The 21,519-nt window shown below is 38.4% G+C and overlaps 1 protein-coding gene across 8 annotated transcripts in view; it reads right to left on the reverse strand.

Moving 5' to 3' along the window:
• Positions 1-406: 406 nt before the first annotated feature.
• Positions 407-21,519, reverse strand: part of si:dkey-237i9.8 (platelet endothelial cell adhesion molecule) — a 35,076-nt gene continuing 13,963 nt past the window's right edge. The window contains exons 9-16 of one of the 8 annotated variants that reach the window (XM_034129278.1): positions 19,428-19,529; positions 19,283-19,313; positions 17,862-17,941; positions 13,783-13,836; positions 5,465-5,554; positions 4,898-4,954; positions 3,780-3,802; positions 407-816 (exon numbers count right to left, since the gene is read on the reverse strand). In XM_034129278.1, coding sequence (XP_033985169.1) covers positions 721-816; positions 3,780-3,802; positions 4,898-4,954; positions 5,465-5,554; positions 13,783-13,836; positions 17,862-17,941; positions 19,283-19,313; positions 19,428-19,529 — 533 coding nt within the window. In that variant the 3' untranslated portion in view covers positions 407-720. Of the gene's footprint in view, positions 820-3,779; positions 3,803-4,897; positions 4,955-5,464; positions 5,555-13,782; positions 13,837-16,378; positions 16,956-17,861; positions 17,942-19,282; positions 19,314-19,427; positions 19,530-21,519 lie in introns of those variants that run through there. The other 7 variants (XM_034129269.1, XM_034129294.1, XM_034129286.1 and 4 more) reach the window with 7 other exon arrangements.

Raw genomic sequence — 21,519 nt, forward strand, 5'->3', positions numbered from 1 at the left:
ATTTTGTCTTAGTGTAGTAGTTATGTATATGGCACAGTTGTTAGTTTATTGAGTAGAAGGTTTTTAAAACTATCAAGAAAGAGGTTTACTGTAGTTATTGCAATACATATATTGCATTTAATTAATGTAACAGATGAATGTATTGAATTGTATTGATGTATTTGAATTGAACTGGATTTATTTCAGTATTTATTGGTGAATAAAAATTAAAGAAGCTGCAGTCATGTATTTTAATACCTAAAAAACATAATCACCATATTCATGGACATTAAAAAAAAATATTTTGATAGCATTCACAAACATAAATACTGTCTTTATATATATTTTAAGTAAAATCTTATGTGGCTTATTCATGAGTCATATCGAATATTGCTCTAAAATGTGTTGAGGTTCTAGTCATAAATGAATATGAATGTTAAAAAGTGCTTACAACTATAATTATACAGTGCTAAAAGAAGATTATAGCATTTAAAAATAAAACATGTTTAAATTGCATTTTACACATTAGCATCATAAAGTGTTTCCATCATTTCTTTGCAGCTGTCCTGTAATGGTCTGCTAAACACGAATAAAAACACACCAACAAACTATGAAATGCCTTTATTGCTACAAAATAATATTTACAGTTTAGGTAGTGTTGAATTATTCAACAGGTTGGAAACTTAGAAAAGTCCAAAACAAAGTGTGTAAAGAAGCTGGGGGTGGGAATGGGACAGATCACTATTCCACGGGCAGCTCCTGGTGGTGGTTGATCTCTGGAGGGAAGTGATTGATCCCAGGTTGTTCACTGTTGAGCTCAGCATACTCTACTGACCCCTGCTGACACACAGAGCACCGCCTTTAACACCGTCACATCTGATTCATTTACTATTTTGGGGTCTTATTAAAAATCTACCTTAGTCTGAAATCTAATCTCAGTTAAAGATGATTTATCATGCTCATGTTCAGGTGTATATCAGTATGTAGTGTCTCTACTGTGACATGTCTCCATGCTTTAATGTTCAAAAGGCTCTTTATGTTTTTCATACTGCCTGTGCTGCAGCACCTCTTTTCAGAGATGTCCCGCCCTTTAGCCTATCACTTACAATGTGTTGGAGTGCTAACCAATAGGAGCGCAAATGTGTGGGAGAGAAAGTGGATTCTGATTAAATGTGTGCAAAACAAATTCTCCTGAATAAGTTAAAATCTGATTTTAAACTGTTTTCATCCATTTTCTGACTGTTTAGCTGCTAATTCTAATTTTTACTCGAGCAAAACTTCAAAATACTCGAGGAAGACGCTCGGTTTTCTCCCATAACACAAACTTTAAAAACGGTTTCCTGAGGAGCAGACGAACCAGAATAAGACTATTGACAGCCAAAACCAGCCCATAAATGACCAGGTTGGAAACTGAGAATGCACTGGGTACGTAGAGTTAAAAAACTAAGTGTGTAAAGAAGCTGGGAGTGGGAATGGAACAGATCACTAATCACTAATCCACACACACAAAGCAGCGCCATTAAACACTGGCATGTCTGATTCATGTATTATACTGGGGACTCATTACAAAAAATACCTTAGTCTGAGGATCAGACAAACCATTAAGACTACTGACAGCCAAAAACCACATAATCTGCCAACAAGAAGATACACTGATGAAGGAATCTACTGTTTCTGGACCATGACATCACATCCTCAGATCATTACTTCACATTCCTCTCTTCAGCTGCCTCTTACTAACACCATGTAGGGACAAACAGTTAGTGCAGCGGTGATTAAAGCATGCTGGGGGACAGTGCTGGCTGAGATGGGCTAGGAAGTAATGTGACTGCTGATCTGATGGGGCGATAAGGAAGTAAGCCCCAGCCCAAATGCCTTTGTTCTTGTCTGGAAACTTTGACGGCCGTTTCCCTCTCACTCTCTGCTTGGGATCTCTGAGCTGGAGGCCAGTGCAGGCAGGGACACACGGACTGTTTCAGTCATTTACTATGAGTAATGCTATTGTATCAAACTCCTTTTTTAACAGTCATTGTGCAAGATAATGCGATGTAAAAATGTGTCACCATTTTGATGTGTGACTTAAATCAACAGAAAAATAAGTAAGGCCAGAAGGCTCTTAAAATATATTTAACATTTCTTTTTAATACTACATATTGGACACATCACATTTTTAACTATGTAAACTATGTAAAGTGGTCATGTTGAACTAGTAATATTAATAATAATGAAATATTAATAATACATGTTATTTATATAGCGCTTTTCTTGGTGCTCAAAGCGCTTTACAAGCAAGTAAAGAAAAATAACAAGAAAAGTAAAAAGTGCTAAACTAGGTGGAATAGTGGGTTAGTGGATTAGGAGTTGAAGGCAAGAGGGAAAAGGTGAGTTTTGAGGGCTTTTTTGAATGATGTGAGAGTGTTGGCAGATGGGACGTGGCTGGGGAGGGGGTTCCAGAGGGAGGGGGGGGGCTGCTACGAAGGCGCTAGTGAAGATTTCTTCAATGTGTTTAATTGCTTATTTTCTCTTAAGATGATAATTGTATGAAAAGACATGAGTTATATTTTACAACACAAGCTTTAGACTTTAATGCATTACAGTTTATATTTATATTATCAACAGTTAATCACTGCTGAGCTACAGATACAATCTTGACTTATTTTTTGTTTTTTAGCATGTAAATGGTCTACAAAGCCCTGTGTTCCCTCCAGAAGGAGTTTCTCTCTCACCTCCCGCCTGAAAGCCTCCATTGGAGACCTTTGTTTACTTCTATGACATAGTGACATCACGCTGTTACACTCGTGCTTTTATTGGCTAGCGCTCCAACACATTGTACGTGATAGGCTAAGGGCTGGGACATCTCTAAGCAGTTGACCAATCACAACAAAGCCGGCCAGCTAACCAATCAGAGCAGACTGGGCTCTGGTTTCAGACAGAGGGTGAAAAGAGGTGCTGCAGCACAGGCAGTATGAGAAAAATAAAGAGCTTTTTGAACATTAAAGCATGTAATCATGTCGCAGCAGAGGCACAATATACTAATATTTAACTGAAAATGAAAAGAATAGGGCCCATTTAAGTAAAATAACACAAATATTACCATAAAAAATACAAGACTATATAAAAATAAAAGTATAAATATTGCAGAACAGTATACATTATATGATTGAATTAGGTTCAGTGATGAATTGATTTTTTATTCACTTAAATTATATTTTTTATTTAATGCCAGTGGAGTTTATTTGAATTACTCCATACAGTATATAGTTAGGTAGTTTAATCTACAGTAGGCCTAATATATTATACATACTATATTGCTTCTCAAGAACAAGTCCCTCAAAAGTGTACTAAAGTAGAGTACATGAGTTAAATTGAAGGCTATGTAGTTACATTACACCACATTATGACTCTTTTGCACCCGAATACTTTATGCACCGTATAACTAGTAATAATAACTCATAAATTATAAAATGTTTTATGAAAAGCCTAAATTGAGTTTATCAGTGTTTAACACTGAATGTGTTGGAATTAGGAGCGTAATGACTGTAAACAATGACTGAGATAACAATATAATGGATGTATATTGGCTTCAATTAAATAATTTTTGATAAATCTGATAGGATTATAATATGGTTAAAAATCCTGTTTATTAGGAATATCAAATAATATCTGTCAACTTGTGATTTTCCTTTAAAAAATGCTCAAAACTGAATGAACATATATTATGAAACAGTTTCAGGTGAAGTAAAAAAAAGCACATAATTAAAATGATAAAAAAGAATGTGATGGTTCAGCTTTCTACTTACATAGTCATGATGGTCAGTGGCCCCTGAAGGAAAAGCATCACATGTTATTATGGGTTGTGTGGCTCACCTCAGAGTAATTCATTAGTCATTGAGCAGATATGAGGACGTGGCTAAGCCTGCTGACTCATTGTTCCTCTTCTTTGTTTCAGCCATAGACTGTCCTGTCCCTGACATCTGAATCAACATTTAGAATCCCTTCTCTTACTCTGACATATGCCTCTCTCAACCACTCGGGTTTCTTTTGTTATTGTTGAACAGGAAATATTAGGCCTCAGATGGACTGCTTAATAGAGACATCCAGCCAGTGGCTGTTTTTTTTATAACAGGAAGTTCCTGCCAGCAATAGGAGGATATGGTCACGGTTCTCTAGTTGGCCAGGGTAAACTGTCCATCCTATATCTGGCTGTTGGGCAAATAATGTCAAGTGGGTATATTGCCAGTAAGACAACCATGGATCCTACACAATAACATGTTATCAATTGCATTTCGAAACATAGTCACTTACAGATTTGTCTTTGCAGCTTTTAACACATAGTTAACCTTGTACATTTAAACTAAACAAAGAACCAACAAACTACTTGGTTTTGTTTAGGAAAGGATTGTACATAAAATAAATATGCATGTTACGTAAATTGAGTAACGTATGTCGCTAAAATAAGTCGATGCTGTCTTCTGATTTCACACCGCACAGTTCTGTGTTAGTTTGACTCCTTCCACCCGCCTCCCCCTTTAAGGATGTACTTATGATCTAAAAACATATTTTTGATATGTCAACATCAAAAACAAAATATGTTTCCCTTGAAACATATTTGGCAAGTTTCAGTTTATGAAAGCATAAGTTTTAGCAGACCAGGCTGAACTAAACCAAAACAGTAATATCACAAGCTGGAAAGCAAAACAGGAAGCTGAAAGAAGAAGAAATGCTCAGCAGAGCTGAAGGAGAACCAGAGTTGAGGGATAATTCTGGTTTCCGCTTCCACCTCACAAACAATCATTGAATACCTTATAAATACCCCCAGCTGTAAAGCTTTTTAAAGGTCCTACTGTATCAAAGGTAATCCGATGTTCAATGCCAAAAAAAAGAAGATAACAACTAAGAAGACAACATAACAACTCACCATGTGGAGAGTTTTGGAGCTCGCTGTACACTGTGTCCGTGCCTTTTTTTGGTGGGACTGTAAAAAACAATACATGCTTGAACATTAAAAGACAATGTTGAGTAGTTACTGTTGTTTTTATTTATCATACGCAGATATCTAAAAGTAGGCGGGATGTGCCCATTCTGTAACTGCCATCTTCAGCCCGGGGACTTTGAGCACAGCCCTAACGCAGAAGGGGCCGGTATCAGAAAGCAGCCTGGCAATTAGCTCAACCCTTCCTGTTTATAACTTCTGCATAGCTTCTGGAAATCCCAACAGTTATCTTTGCAGTTACAAACACTTGGATATGTATTAATTATGGGTAATTATGCCCCTCCCAGGAAGTGTGAACTTTAATTGTAAAGGAATGTGGGCAAAGAAGAGCAACATGTTTTCTACAGGGAGGTTTGTAATGAAATAGGAGAGATTGTGAAGATCTAAAAATAGAAGGACAAAATGTTGTCAAAAATAGAGTTTGGAGGGTGAGAAGCAGAAAGATGGGAGATGAAGGCTGGGTAATGGATTCAAAAACTTTTTTTGTATCACCTCTGGCAGGATCCAGTGGACGGGGATGCACCACCTCAGTGTATTCAACATCAGGCTCGTTGGACACCATGCTGCTCTCCTCGTCGTTGGCTGCACCAAAAACATGCACAAGAGTCTGTAAAACCTGCCAAACCCTCCGCATGACCTCGTTTTATTTTGATGAGGGTTTCCTTAAGGATAACAGTTCATCCTTGACCTTGAAAATACAAGTTTGACCAACTAAAGGTTGAGTTATTAGTCTGTTGTGTAACAGTCAGCTTTAATTAGTTAGCAAGGTCAAGAATAACATGGCTAATGTTAGCAAAATCAAGCTAGCTGATGTTATGACTCATGTCTTGTGCAATTGTTTAACTGCATTTCAGCATTTATCATAAATGGCCAGAGGTGAAAGAATCAGTTCTCCAACTCATACGACCAAATAGGTCGATTGTTCAGCAGCTTATTACGAACTATAGTCACGTTTTAAAGTTTAGCACCTCTAATGGTCGTGTAAGAAACAACAATTTGCGGCAATTGCAAACGCTCCGGAGGGTCGTTTATTCACAAATAACCCTCTCTGGAAAATCCTAAATTGTAGAATAGTTTGGCCATTAAAATGCTTTTTTAATTTTTAGGCGTACGAGATTATCTTATTTTATCAACCTTTTTTATATTTTCAACATACTTTTATTTAGTCTTTTTTCATATATAAATATACATATATATATATATTGGACATAATATATAATGACTAATTTCATTTAATTTTTTTATGCTATACCATGACTTTTTTTGTTTTTGTATCCTATTTTTCTATACAATAATTCATTTTGACATAGTATATTAAAACATTTTTAAAACACATTATGTACATACTAAACATATATCACTTTGTTTCATTATTTTTCAACATACATGAAGGGGGCACACCTTAACCAAGCCAACCAACAACAGCTTGTAGCAGAGCCAGGGTGACAGCTAGTAATGTGATGAGCCGAGGCTTCGGAGCACGGTTTGAGTTATCCAGGAAGTTTTTGGTGAAGCGCGTATCGAGGCTTCTATCATTTTAGGACAGTGACTGCTTCAGATAGTGGTTCAGATGTGTTAAACCACTGACACTTCACAGTTTTATTACACTCATATGGCCCCTCCTGTTACCGGACCCGGTCAAGTCAGAAAACCTCTACATCATTTTCTTTTTGCATACTGTATTATAACTTTCAATTTTAATGTAAGTTTAATTGATTTCCTACATGGTACATTATGATCTGTTCCACATACTATACTTTTCGCACTGCAGTATATCAGAAAAACATGCGATATGCGATAACATCTTGAATGTTGCAATGACAATATCATTTGCGATAAATACAAAATAATTCAAATAAAATAAGTATGTAGCCTGTGTAGAATCTAAAAAAAACAAATATCTTATAATTTCTTTATCATTTAGGCAAAACATCTTAATACCCCCCTTCATAACATTTCTGATACTCTAAACAAGAAAAGAACACCCATACTACCTGGATTAATGAAAAAGGTAGATAGGCATGCTCGGCTCAAAATATGCTGCATATCAGATCTCAAGTAGATGTGGATAGCTTCAATGGGGATGTGCAATTTTGTGCAGAACTTTTATTGAAAACCAGGAAAAGTAAGCAGGTTTAGAAACCAAACTAAGGGATGTGTTGTGTCTAGTGTATCTGATCCACACCCACACACCAAAGGCACACAGTACAAACATCAGCAAGTTATATAGGTGCAAACAAACAATCTTCAGAGGGTGGGTCTGAGTCCTCTTGACCGGGTACGGTAACAGGAGGGGCCATATGAGTGTAATAAAACTGTGAAGTGTCAGTGGTTTAACACATCTGAACCACTATCTGAAGCAGTCACTGGCCTAAAATGATAGAAGCCTCGATACGCGCTTCACCAAAAACTTCCTGGATAACTCAAACCGTGCTCCGAAGCCTCGGCTCATCACATTACTAGCTGTCACCCTGGCTTTGCCACAAGCTGTTGTTGGTTGGCTTGGTTAAGGTGTGCCACCTTCATTTATGTTGAAAAATAATGAAAGAAAGTGATATATGTTTAGTATGTACATAATGTGTTTTAGAAATGTTTTAATATACTATGTCGAAATGAATTATTGGATAGAAAAATAGGATACAAAAAAAAAAAAGTCATGGTATAGCATAAAAAAAAAAAAATGAAATTAGTCATTATGTCCAAAAAGAAATATATATATTTATATATGAAAAAAGACAAAATAAAAGTATGTTGAAAATATGAACAAAGTGTGATAAAATAAGATGTGGAAAAAATACAATCTCGTACGCCGAAAAATAAAAAAAACATCAACAAGAAAGCAGTAAAAATATATTTGTAATAAAAAAAGATAATAATTTTAAAAGAACTTGTGAAAAATGTAAGGTTAAGTATGTTGAAACATTTGCTGCTACAATGGACGCAGGTTAAAATCCAGCCTGCTACCTTTACACGTGTCATCCACTCTATCTCTCCCTTTAACACCCTTCTGACCCAAAAATATTTTTTAAGAAGAAAAAGAAAAAAGTCATAGTATGTTATGTTTGAAAATACTATGAAAAAACAAAACAAACAAAAAAAAAGTCATATAACTATAAAATGTGTTTAACAGTATGTCGAAAATATCTTAATAAAAGACATAGCAAAATAATATATCGAAAATAAAAAAGGTAAATAGTAAATAACATAGAGTCCAAACGGTCATAGATAGAAAAAGAGGTAAAAGAATAGTATTATGAAAATATCATGAAGGAAGCCAAAATATGAAAAAGGTTATTGTATACACCAGTATGTTGAACAAATCATAGTCATAGTATAGTATTTCATATATATCATTTAAAAAGAGTCACAGAGAATGTCTGAACATTTACTTTAAAAGTGCTAGTATAGTATGTCAAAAGTATCTTGAAAAAAGTCCAAGTATAGTATGTAGTTAAGAATTATATTATATAGTTTGTCTGCAATGTCAGTATAGCATTTCTAAAAATATTAAAGAAAGTCATAGTATAGTTTGTCTAAAAGATCTTGAAAAAGTCATGACATTGTGTGTTGAAATGGTTTTGAATAAACACATCAGTATTTAAAAAAGTCAAATTGTATCAAGTGCATCAGACAACTCAAATTACTCCATTTGAACCATATTATAAATAAGAAAATAATGGTCATAGTATATAGCAGGGCTATTTAATAGTTTTTGAATGGGGGCAGTTGATGAAGTGATCCAAAATAAGGGCTCAAGAAAAATATGCCTTGAAATATGAGCAATCATGTTAATAGCTACAGATAAAGTAAAGTACTACAACAACATAGGAGTGCTTATATTGTATGTTGTAAAAGCATGATGCAAAAATCAGGGAACCATATGCCCAAGGCATTCCTACAGTTAGATGACATGTTCAGAACTCAGTACATGTGAACCATTAACTCATTTAATCGTCAACATCAATTTAAGTGCACACAACAGTGCAAACAAAAAAACAAAAAACAGGCTTGTGTGCATTATGGTTTTGAATAAACACATCAGTATTTAAAAAAAAAGTCAAACTATAAAGTGCATCAGACAACTTAAATTACTCCATTTGAACTATATCTATATCTAGAACTTCACTATTTTTAAGTGAAGCCAACCTAAGGAGTGGGCACTACAGTCAGGAACTAGCTTACTTTTTAACATTCTACTCAAAGGACCGGTATATATTACCTCCGCCAATCGCATAGCCCTGGTATATGTCAAATAGTCATTATAATATTTTCGAAATGTATCAACAACAAAAACAAAAAGTAATAGTATGGTATATCCAGGTATCATGACTTATTTTCTTTAAGTATTTGCGGTCGGGCATCTTGGATATGTCTGGACATATCGAACTACTTGAATCTTGGAACTGATGACTGACAGTGACCAAAATGTTTTGTTTTTATGTTCTGGTGGTCACAAGTGTTTTCTAACAACATATAACATTGGGGTCTGATAACACACAAGAGTTGCTAATTACGTTAGCTCTGACCTAGCTTTTATTTCTGGGTTGTTTTTATATTCACACCATACTTCTCAGTATTTATCCAACGTTGCATAGCGTATTTAAGTTAAAAGCTTGAAAGCAATAGCTTTAAATGAGGTTGAGTTAATAATAGAGGCTAACTCTTATGGAGATTGCTGATAAAATTAAATTTGGCTCTAATAATAGTATGGTATATCAGAAAATATATATTTTTTTAAAAGGTCACACAAACTAGCCTTTTAGAGTCACAGTATACTGTACGTAGTGTGTGTGTTTTTTTTGTGTGTCTGTGCTTGGTCAGGGTTGCCAACTTTGGGTACCTGGCTGGAGTGAGATTTTGATATCATGGGTTTAATTACACATATGCGCACTAAATGACTGCTATCGTGTCAGTAGCGGGACCTTAGCATATATATAGGATATATATACAATATATACAAATACACAATATTGGACACAGACTATAAAGGGCACAAAGTTTCATTCACTAATGAAAGTCAAACACATGTTTGTTTCCACTGTTTTATTGTGTGCATAGGCCTGTCGCGATAAGCAATTAATTGACTTATCGTACAATAAATAAAAATGAACTCCATAACTTTTCTGACCTCGATAAATTGCCATTTACATGAGGATGTGACTAGCAGTTTGAAAGGATGTACTTGAATTATTATTATATATTATCATTATGTCAGTGGTCTAAAATGGTCATATGATACAACGGTGCCGACAATATTATCGTTCATCGCAATAATTTCCGGGAAAATGTATCCAACAAAATTAATTATCGTGAGAGGCCTATACATGAAACACACACACACAAACAAATCTACAGACTTACTCCAAACTGCCAAATATATTAATTAACGCACTCTCACTCTCATATACTCTTTGACTCTATTTTGGCATAGTAGAACAACACACTCTCACTCCCTAAGCGTCCAGGAGCGACGCTTGGTCAGGGTCCCGTGGCATCCAGTTGTGACGCGCCGAGGCTCCTTCAGCTTCATAAACGGACGCAAAGAGCTTTCAACTGATTGCAATGTATTCCCATCGGCGGCGGTATTTGACGCTTAGGGAAGCACGGCATTCGTTTGTGTCGGAGGCTGTTAAAGGCAATGTGAGCGTCCATTCCCATTGGATAACGGAGAATTGTACACCCGGAAGTAAGTATTCCCCTTACTGTCGATTGATTTGACAGTGATATCTCCACTACTCATCAACTCAAAACACCAGATTATCCTTGTTAATTAAACGACATTGATAGGTTTTAGTGTGTGTACAATGCTTTTGTCACGTTTTCCCCTTCAATTCTGAGAAACAAGTCGTTTTCTATGAGTTTTGGATGGCCGAAGACATTACATTACCCACAATCCTCTGTAGCAACCATAGACTGTATAAAACAATTAAATAATACATTATTCCGAGTATGCTTGCTTTTCTCTTTGAAAGTCATCACATAACGGCATTGTAATACACGTTTCGGCTGCATTAAATATGACACATCTGCCGTCGATGAGCGTCGTGTCGCCCTACTCAGATTGGTGTGTCTTGGTGTGTACTGCACCGTTGTGTCTTTTCGGCTGTGCCGACACCTTCTGCCGCCGATTCAACATGTTGAATCGGGAGGCTGTCGGCTAAAGGCCGTCGGCCAAAGAAATCACTCTGATTGGCTGTTCAGCTTAGCCGATCAGTGCATGAGAAGCGAAACGGAAGTGAGGGACCCAAACAAACTATTAAGAAGGCAAATCTGAGATTTAATTTAACTCCAGCTCTCGACACAGGTTCGGGAAAGCCCCATGAGCTTCTCGCTGTAGAGTGAAAATGGAACGCACACGCTATTTGTTGTTTGTTTATATCACGCAGTCTGTTCTTCTTCTCTCGGTGTATCACGCAGTCTGTCTTCCGGTTGTTGCCTCTTTTCAATGACGAATACACACTACCGCCGCCTGCTGGTAAGGAGAGTTATTGCCACTCACGCATGCGCAGTCCGTACGTGCTTCTTGGCTGTCGGCTGAAGTCTTTGCGGTGTGTTCCAGTGCGACACATGGCCAAGACGCAGGAGACGCGAGGCGACACAACAGTCGGGTCCGTCTGTGTCAGTTCTTTGGTGTCAGCTTGGTGTGTCCCTACCTTTATAACTACTGACTAATCACGGGGTTTGTCAAGCAAAGCGGATGTTGTAGTCCCAAATGATAGCTGAGCATTATGGGTAGTGTCGTGTCTTCGGCCATCCTAATTTCCCAAAAAACTATTTGTTTCTCCGAATCGAAGGTTAAAAGCACAAAAACATTGTACACAATTTAAACCAATCAATATTGTGTAATTAACAAGGATAAACTGATGTTTTTTAGTGGATGAGTATGGCAGATATCACTGTAAAATCATTTGACAGTGAGGGGAATACTTCCGGTTTTATTATGAAAACTTCGAGACCGGAAATACTGTTTTCACCCTGTGAGGGTTGACGCCAACTTTACACGGACGCTGCCGTCAATAGAAATTAATAGGGGGAAAGACGTAGTATATACACATTCTCCTGGCGAGACCTCAGATAAACTTCGTAATATCTATCAAACTATAGATGCTACACATCCACTGGACCTGGATTCTAAAAGTACAATATACACTTCTTGCTAGAAATCTAATCAAAAAGCATTTTAATGGCCAAACTATTCTACAATTTAGGATTTTCCAGAGAGGGTTATTTGTGAATATACGACCCTCCGGAGCGTTTGCAATTGCCGCAAATTGTTGTTTCTTATACGACCACTAGAGGTGCTAAACTTTAAAACGTAACTATAGGTCGTAATAAGCTGCTGAACAATCGACCTATTTGGTAGTTTTTTGTAGGAGGACATACTACAGTCTCAAAACTCTTACAAGTAAAAGTACTGCATTCAAAATGTAACTCAAATAAGTTAAAAATAATTAGCATCAAAATATACTTGAAGTACCATAAGTAAAAGTACACATTATGCAGAATGGCACTTTTAAGCACAATATGTATTTTACATCATTGTATTATAATGATTGAAACTTCAATGTTGTTCAAATGTTTATCATCTTAAAGGTCCCATGTCATGGCCATTTCTACTGATCATCATTTCATTGTTGAGGTATACTAGAATATATTTATATTGTGCAATGTTCCAAACTCACATTGGTTTCTCATGCAGCATCTCTGTATAGCATGTGTATTCACTCTCTGTCCTAAACGGCTTGTTGGAGCTCCTGCCCCCCCCTCCCTATGAGCCCAGTGTGCTCTGATTGGTCAGCTCGCCCACTCTGTTCTGATGAGTCCACCACCGTTACAGCGGAACATCAGTGATTATGTGTTACAATGGCGTTTGTTAGCAACCAGAAAATGACACCAGTAATGACAAACAGATGAGAATGCTGCGTGGGGTCTGGGTGCCGTGTTGGCGGGACGTTGCGGGGCTCGCTGCTGGAGCGGACAGTGTGAGCTGGCTTACTGGTGTTGTTTCCTGGTTGCTGCGTGGGGTCTGCGGTACGGCGAGACACGGCGAGGCCCGGCCCGAGCTCGGCCGGAGCACACACACACACACACACACACACACATACACACCCGTAGCCTGGCTGTGGGTCTGTGTGTGTGCTCGGACCGGGCCCGGGCCGGGCCTCGCCTTGTCCCGCTGTCTCAGGCTGAGAAATCCGTGGATTTGCAGCTGAGAAAAATAAAGCTGACTGAGTGTGTGTGTGTGTGTGTGAGGAGCTCCGCGGATTGGTCCATTTGGACCAATTCGCGGAGGGGTCGTCGTCACGTCACTTGGTTCCCGGAAGAAAAAAATGGAAAAAGAAAATCTCCAACGAGGCGTTTTGGGGCAGCATAGACGCGTCTTTTCTGTGTTAGAGTTTTACTCGCTACAGGGTGTACTTTGAGGGTTTCTGACTTTGCAGACCGTTTACATGCATAAAAAGCGACATAACACACAAGGGGACGGGTAATAACCGGAAAAGCATGACATGGGACCTTAATGTGCAAAGAAGCTAGTAACTAAATCTGTAAAATAAATGTAGCAAAGTAAAAAGTAAAACATTTAGTAGACTAAATGTATGAAGTAGGAAAACTAAAGTACCTCCAATTTTTACTTGGTTACATTTTTCATTTCAACACTGTAAATGGCAATTGATGCCATGATGGCTGATGCTTTGCAAAAGTAACACACACTTGCTTTGAGAAAGGAAAGTTAAATCAGTCTGTGCTCTATTCTGAAATGTCTTGTGAGACTATTGATATATCGAACAGATACGAAGAGTCCAGCTCACCTTCTTCAGGACGCCGCTCGCTCCACACACTGACTGCAGCTCCCTCAACTCGCACTGTGAAACACAGAAAGATAAATATCAGATTATAACCAAGACTTATTTTACATTGTAAAATTGTACCATGTAACAATAATAGGTAATTAGCAATACAATTACACTTTGTGGAGCCACATGTAGATATCACTTTAAATCTAGGTGATGTGTGTTTGAGTAAACTTATTAGGGCAGCGGTTCCCACAGTGGCGTAACAAGGTTGTGATTGGCCCCGGTGCAAATATTGTTTTGAGGCCCCCCCCATCGCCCCAAACATAAGCGCACACTGATGTGCTCACACACGCACGGACATACATAACCACTCAGAAGCGCCACATGTAGGCTATCAACAACAGCCTGCCCTGGCCTCAAACCACCACAGCCTGACAACGGCACAGCGAACTAAGAAGAGGATTAAACCTGTTTCCTTGATGTTTGTCTCTGGGGAATGGGCCGGTAGGCCTACATAGACCGGTTGCTATAATATAGCTTTTGATCTTGGCGTCGGGGGTCTCAACAGCGCCATAGAGTCCCCTATCGGTTGGGGCCCTTGGGGGAACTGTTGGACCACCACCGGGCACAGCCAAATCCAGCCTCTCCTCCTGGCTGGCTGGAGAAGAAGGTTGCACAGCCACAGCCATAGATACAGCTTCACTTGTGGAGCTAGATGGCAATGATGGTGAGCTATCGTTAGCCTCCGGCTCCGGCTGCCGCTGCACGTCAACATTGAGAACGTTAGCGCTCGATTTCGAGGACGATGTATGACAAAAAAAACTGTCTATTTTTGTCAGTTTAGCTGTTACATCTCCTTGTTATCTCTTGTCCTTTCTCTTTTGAGCGCCGCTCTTGTGCTTTGGTTTGCTGTACATTATAAATGCAAGCTATTACATTTTTTATAATGCTGCCGAACTTGCTGCTGCTAGCTACAGTACAGTACAGGTTGATTAAACGGTTCGCTCGTCACACAAGGTATCACATGACATGAAAGGGAGCAAGGTCATTGGACAGACAAATTACAAATTAATTTAGGTTGCTTGGTTACTTTGAAGACTGCGTGAACCGGTCAATGCCATTTAAAAAATAAAAAAATATATATTAAAGTTTTTTTGTTGTTGTTGCATGGGCCCCTGGCTGGCTCTGGGCCCCGGTGCGTTGCACCGGCTGCACCGTCGATAGTTACGCCACTGGGTTCCCAACCTTTTTCAACTCAGGGCCCACTTAAGAATCAAAAAATGTTTTGCGGCCCACATTCAACCATAAACAATACGGAGGCTAAATAAAGTTCTGTTTGGTCAATTCAGAACATGTGACACGTTGTAAATCCAGCAGAACAGACCGCTGTCAAGGACTGTAATGACCGTTGCTTCGTGGCAAAACTCTACAATTTAGCCTTCAGTGCAGACATTAATACTCTTAAAATAAAAGTAACAAAGGAGCAGATTTCAAGTCTTCCTCTGGTACATGGAAAATCTCCCCCTGCACATATTGTGCACAATAGGCTGTTAATCCAGCAGCGGCTGCACAATAACTTTGGGCTAAAACAACTTCCCAGTTGGTAATGTAATCTCTCAAACAACTCAAGCAAGGCTTATTCATTCATTTCCTCCACCTGCTGCATGCATTCAAACTTGCCTTCCCCAACGCAACTAGTTTTATCAACCCCCCCCCCCCTCTTAAAATCTGTGCCAACAGTTTTTTTGCAGACTCTATTGTTTCAACTTTTCAAGGAAGTCTCTGTTTTGCATTCTTTTTTAGGATATTAGTCAACTTCATGCAATGTTGGTATTCTTGTCTTGGACCTTTGCTTAGGATAGTCGCATCGTCTAGCACAGGGGTGTCAAACTCAAATAAACAGTGGGCCAAAATTTAAAAATCGGTACTAGTCGAGGGCCGGACTGGTTCAATGTTTATTGCAAAACTTATTGAAATGAACTTATTGCACATATTAAACCTGGAACTAACAAAGCTTAAATTATTGCCTATAAAAACAACATTAAACATTAAATAATCAGTTGCATTCATTTCTTATGGCTCTATCTGCAGCTTTTCCGGAGTCATTTCTTATGATTACATTTTCCCACAGGCCAACAATAGCTTCAAAAAAACTATTTCCCTCAAAGAAAAAACCAAACATGCCCTGTTGTCACAAGACAAAAAGTGCAGAAGGAAACATTCCACATTCCTACAGTCCATGTAAACTCAGTTTGCTGCTCTGTGATGCTAGTTCAAGCCAGATACTTGGCATCTCATCTCGGGTGCAAGTTCATCAATGTTTGGGGTCAGGCTCTGAGCTGAGGAGACCCTCAGGATTGAGTGAAGGTGTGCGTGCAATATACCGGCGGGCCAGATCTAATAGTAATTAGAAATTATCCTGTGGGCCGAAATTAAATCCACCAAGGGCCTGATTTGGCCCCCGGGCCTCGATGTTGACACATGTGGTCTAGCACATACTGAAATAGAAGATGAATGCAGGTAGCAATAACTATAATAATAATCTCGTTCTTTGACTGCATTTTGTGCAGTATCTACAATAGCAGGAGCAAAATGAAATGTACTGACACGCTTCTAAATAAAACCACCATCTTTATTCTACAACCGTCTCTTCCAACCATGCAGTCAAGAGATCAACCAAAAATATATACACACATTTCCTGCGATGGTGATAAAATGTATACAACTCAGTCAGTGACAAAGATTTAAACATGCAGAATGGACAAACAGAGCAGTTGCAACAATTAAGGAAATGACATCACGAGGACATGGTGAGGGAAGATACAAAGACAGTAACGTTAAATGTAAAACCAAAGGCCACCTAGATTGAAGGAGGAGGGGAGAGGGAGCAGCAGTTTCTGATTTACATCCTTTTTACTGAGAAAACACCTCAGTGTAGAAAGTGTCCAAATCACAAACAGGATTACTGTATCTTGTGTTCTTTTCCTTTTTACTCTCAAAGTCCTTTCTTTGAACTTCTGTTTCTTTGAAAGTAAATAAAAATGTCCAGCCCAGTGTGGGGCATCTCTAGACTGTGGCTGGGATACTGTAGCTGCTCCTGTTGCTGGTGTCAACGGGAAGCGACGCCACGCTATCTCGCGCCCCATTGGTCACTCTCCCCTCCGTGCCATCATAGAGTGGCGCTGCGTCTGGAAGAGGATGATAATGCGCACTCTAAGCAGTTGGCAACAATTGATAATCAATGTCATGCACTACGGTTTAACTACTGAGGCCCAGTCGACACGTACATGGGTGCTTTTTAAACATAGACTTTTAATCAATCGCACAGTACCAAACAAACTTTTAGATCACTGAAAACAGAGATTTTATAAGACTGTTTTCATGTGTGATGACATGTGATGAAAACCAAACTTTTAAAGGTCCTTACGGCATTATTTGATTTGTGAGGCACAAAAAGAGGAGAAGTTTTGAACTACGCACATTTTGCATGTTACAAAGGGGTCAACATGTGCTATAGAGGTCACTACTACACCGCCAGTCAGTGGTAGCCAGTATTTGTGTATTATCATCCTGATGGAGATTTTCTTTAAATCGTGCTTGTTTGAAGTTGCTTTGAAAAATACATGAAAAATACCCTGTTTAAAAAATACCTATGTACATGTGGACTAGGCTTAAGCAGCTTGTTCCTGTGCGAACACAGCTCGTACCTCGCGTAGTTTACTTCCTACAACAACTGTATTCTAACAACATCCTACTTTTCCGGCCTCTGAAAATACACAGACATAAACACAATGTACATGCAAAATAAGTCAGAGACAGACGAAGACAATACTCTGAAACATATACGTGTTGTGCATGCACATAAACTTACACAGGATATCTACAACATAGACAGTTACATAAACAGAGGTGACCAAGTCACTGCAACATGGCCCTGCATGCGTTTTAGAACAATGATCATGGGATGAGAATGGATTGCTGAGGCTACAACAGGAAACATGCTATGACTTTTGAGAGAAATTACTCATGGCTGTTAGGATGATGACTAATGAGGACAGTCAGTGGTACACAGGAGAATATTAAAACCAAGCTACCTGTGGCTGCGTTATAAACCTCTGTGTTGTGGGTTAGATTCACTGTTAAAGAGTCATCTGATTTAGGGCGCGAAGGCTTTCTGAGAGATGATGAAAATAAAGTCAACTTGGGCGGCAGTGATGTCAAGGAAAAAACGATTCAAGCCAAAATGATCCTAAGAATATGCATGCTGTAAAAACGATATGTAACACATTCTGATACAAACTTATAATGCACTCTAAACTATATGAGTGGTCTTTAAGTTTGGGAGATTTTGTACATTTTCTGTTTTCCTGTACTTTTATTTGCACATTATATATATATATATATATATATATTGATATATTATATTCATATAATTTAAATTGTTTTTTTATCACAATGCTACACACTATGTGTTATTTGATAGTTATAGGTTCAATATCAATGACGTAAATATCTGTACAAGGGAGAATTGCATATAAGGAATGAGCTGTTATTTGTTGCATTCTTTTTTTTGCTCTTGAGCTGCTATTATTTTTCCTAGTGGGGGAACGACAAGGTTTTTTTATCTCATATTTTATTCTGCCAACAACCGTTCTTATTTATTACATTATATAACTCTACAAGTGAACATATATTCATTGTGCAGTTAACTGCACTACTAATGTGCACTAGTACTGTATTACCATCATTTATTCAATCTATTTTTCATACATAATTACAAAAGATCATGGTTCTTTAGAGCGTAACCCCTCCTCTGTAGGCTCATCTTAATATCAGAATAATGGGCCTTTGGCTAGTTGGAAAATACGGCACCATTTTACTTTAGGCCAGACTTTTTATGGCGCATTCGCTTTCTGCTGCCTCAAAACAATGTGCACAGATCCATGAAGTACATTTGTGACTTTGACACAGCTAGGCGCTGAGCATGAACAATGAACTGCTCTGAAATGAGCGGAGAAAGTTGCACTGTGCTGCAGCTGCTTTACACAGACTCTAAGTTAGGGCCCATAGCCCTCTCTATTTGCTCCTATTTCTTTCACCTCAAAGTTGAATTTAGTTTCTGCCCAACCTTTTTTTAATTTAATTTGTTATTAAAAAGTCTTGGTTACTGTAACACTGCAATATTCCTTAGGGGTTTAAAAGTAACATTTATTATATTAATTAAATATTGCTGAGTCAGGAGACAGGGCTCTGACCCAACATAACAATATCTGCCATCCTGCACCTATAAACCTTTTTAATAAACACGTTCAATTAAACAGGAGTAAAGAATTTTGTGGTTTTGCAGAGGGTTCTTGTATTATTGCAAAACAACCAGTTTGGTTATTTAAAGGACTTCAATACAAAAATAAACGAATAGGCCCTCATCTATCAAGCTAATAAAACTAGATACACTGTCACTAACTTCCACAGTATGTGTCACATTCAGAGGAAGCAAGTAGTTTAGCCAACTCACACTGACAATTCAGCAGCTGCTTCTCTTTTACCTACAATAAGAGAGGAGAGGTGAGAAGAGGAGCAGGAGGAAGTAGGTGAGGGAAGTTTGATACATAGTTAGATATGTGAGGGCTGAGTTGCTGGAGGACTGTAGGTCTCTCTACCTCTCTTGGATTTGAAGCACAGCACAACCACCACCACCAACACAGACAGCGCCAGCAAACAGAAGCCCCCGATCAGCACTTTCTTCCACAACGCCAGGCGCACTATAAGAGAGAGACACAGACACTCAGTGACAAACAAACAGAAAAGAGGGAAAAAGAGAATAGAATACAATGAGACAGGACAACCCTAAAATCCAATGTTGTCAATGAAGCATGCTCAAATGCAAGGGGGTTTCTTATTTCCAAGCTGAGACCTCTGATTCAAACAACCAAGTACAGCTGGCAGATATCTTCCCTCTCTTCCTTACATTTCGGTCTTCTTTAATTATCACTTTGTCCTTTGAGGGACAAAGTGATCATTTTATTGTGTTTGATCATACGATATGAAACAATGCAATACAATACGATTCGATACTATATCATACAAAACAATACGATACAATAGGACATGATACAAAACTATACAAAACTATACAATACGATGCGATAGGCACCTTACGTTGAATTACGTTACGTTAAGATAGATACGGTACAATACGTTACGAAACGATACGTAACTATACGTAACGATACGTGACATTACGTTGTGTTGCGTTACGCTCGGTTACAATACGTTACGTTACATTATGCAACTTCATGTCAGCTCAAGTCTGACATGAAGTTGCAGCTCCACTTGCGACATGAACAAGGATAACTTTTTAAGACAAGATACAAGGAAACAAACATTAAACATTATATCATGATCACTGAAGACAAAATGCTTGAGACTCTGTAACGTACATTTTTACCTGGGATTTAACTTCGACTGACTGACTGGTGAACAAAGGAGCACTTCAGTATAACCTTATTATATCGTGGGACCCTGTTTCTCCGATTTGATGGTAACAATTCATATTCGCTGCTCAGGACATGGTTAGGGTCAGAGATGATGTTGTTGGCCAACTTGAATATGTTATTATGGTAGGTCGATTGATATAGTCTCTCAAAGGGTTGGTCTACAATCTTTGAGCAGATTCAGATTGGTGGAGCAGTTTTGACTTTAAAGCAGTGGACAAACACTTGTACAGTGTAGTATTGAGTATTGTATAACACTCAAAATCCCAGATGTATAAAACCAAACAAATGTTGTCTCTTTCCCCGAAAGACCTAATGTGGCGGAGAAAAAATAATAATAATTTGTTTAATAAATCATTTTGGCCTACCCAAAGCCATACATCTGTTCAGTGTTTCCCATATATTCATTTTATGAGCACTGCTGCAGCTTCACTCAGTCATTAATATGCTCTGCTCTTGTGCTTCACAGTGCAGGGCTTGACTTTTCCCCACACACATGGAGCTAGCAGAGACAGAGGCAGAAACCTAGAGAAAAACACAGCAGACAATAATTTAATTCACACTCATAGTATTGCTGGATAAAATCAGATGATACAATGAGCTGGTTATGGTTGCTTGGAAATGACAGGAGCATTTACCAAGCGTTTAAAAATACAGCTACCAAGTAAGTCTACTATGTGAGATGTAATGTGACTTGTAAACACCTGGGACTTTTTTTTAAAAGGACATATTATGCAAATGTTCAGAGTCATATTTGCATTTTGTGCCTCTACTGTGACATGTCTCCATGCTTTAATGTTCAAAGAGCTCTTTATTTGTCTCTCTTTGATTGGTCAACCGCCTAGAGATCTTCCTCCTCTTATTTTATCACGTACAAAGTGTTGGAGTGCTAACCAATAGCGTGAGTGTTACTGAGTGATGGATTTATGTTACGGAAGTAAACAAAGGAGTACAATGGAGGCCTTTAGGGCAGGGGGGGAGTGTGTGGGAGAGAAACTCCCTCTGTAGGGAACACAGGGATTTTAGCCTTTTTAGACCATTTACATGATCAAAAATCTATATAACACACTAAAGGAGAGGGAAACCCCCGAAGAATCACAGAGCCCCTTTAAAGAGGATGGTCCCAGTAAAAATGCATGTGCTTGAGAAATAGTCAGCCCAGGGCTGGATAAATGAGACGAGTTGTGTAACAGTTTTGTAACAGTTGTGTAACTGTTTTCCCCAAAAATGTTTCTAAAAAGTTTTGCTATTGTTTAAC

The sequence above is a fragment of the Trematomus bernacchii genome, unplaced genomic scaffold (assembly GCF_902827165.1).
Source record: "Trematomus bernacchii unplaced genomic scaffold, fTreBer1.1, whole genome shotgun sequence".
Taxonomy (NCBI): Eukaryota; Metazoa; Chordata; class Actinopteri; order Perciformes; family Nototheniidae; genus Trematomus; species Trematomus bernacchii.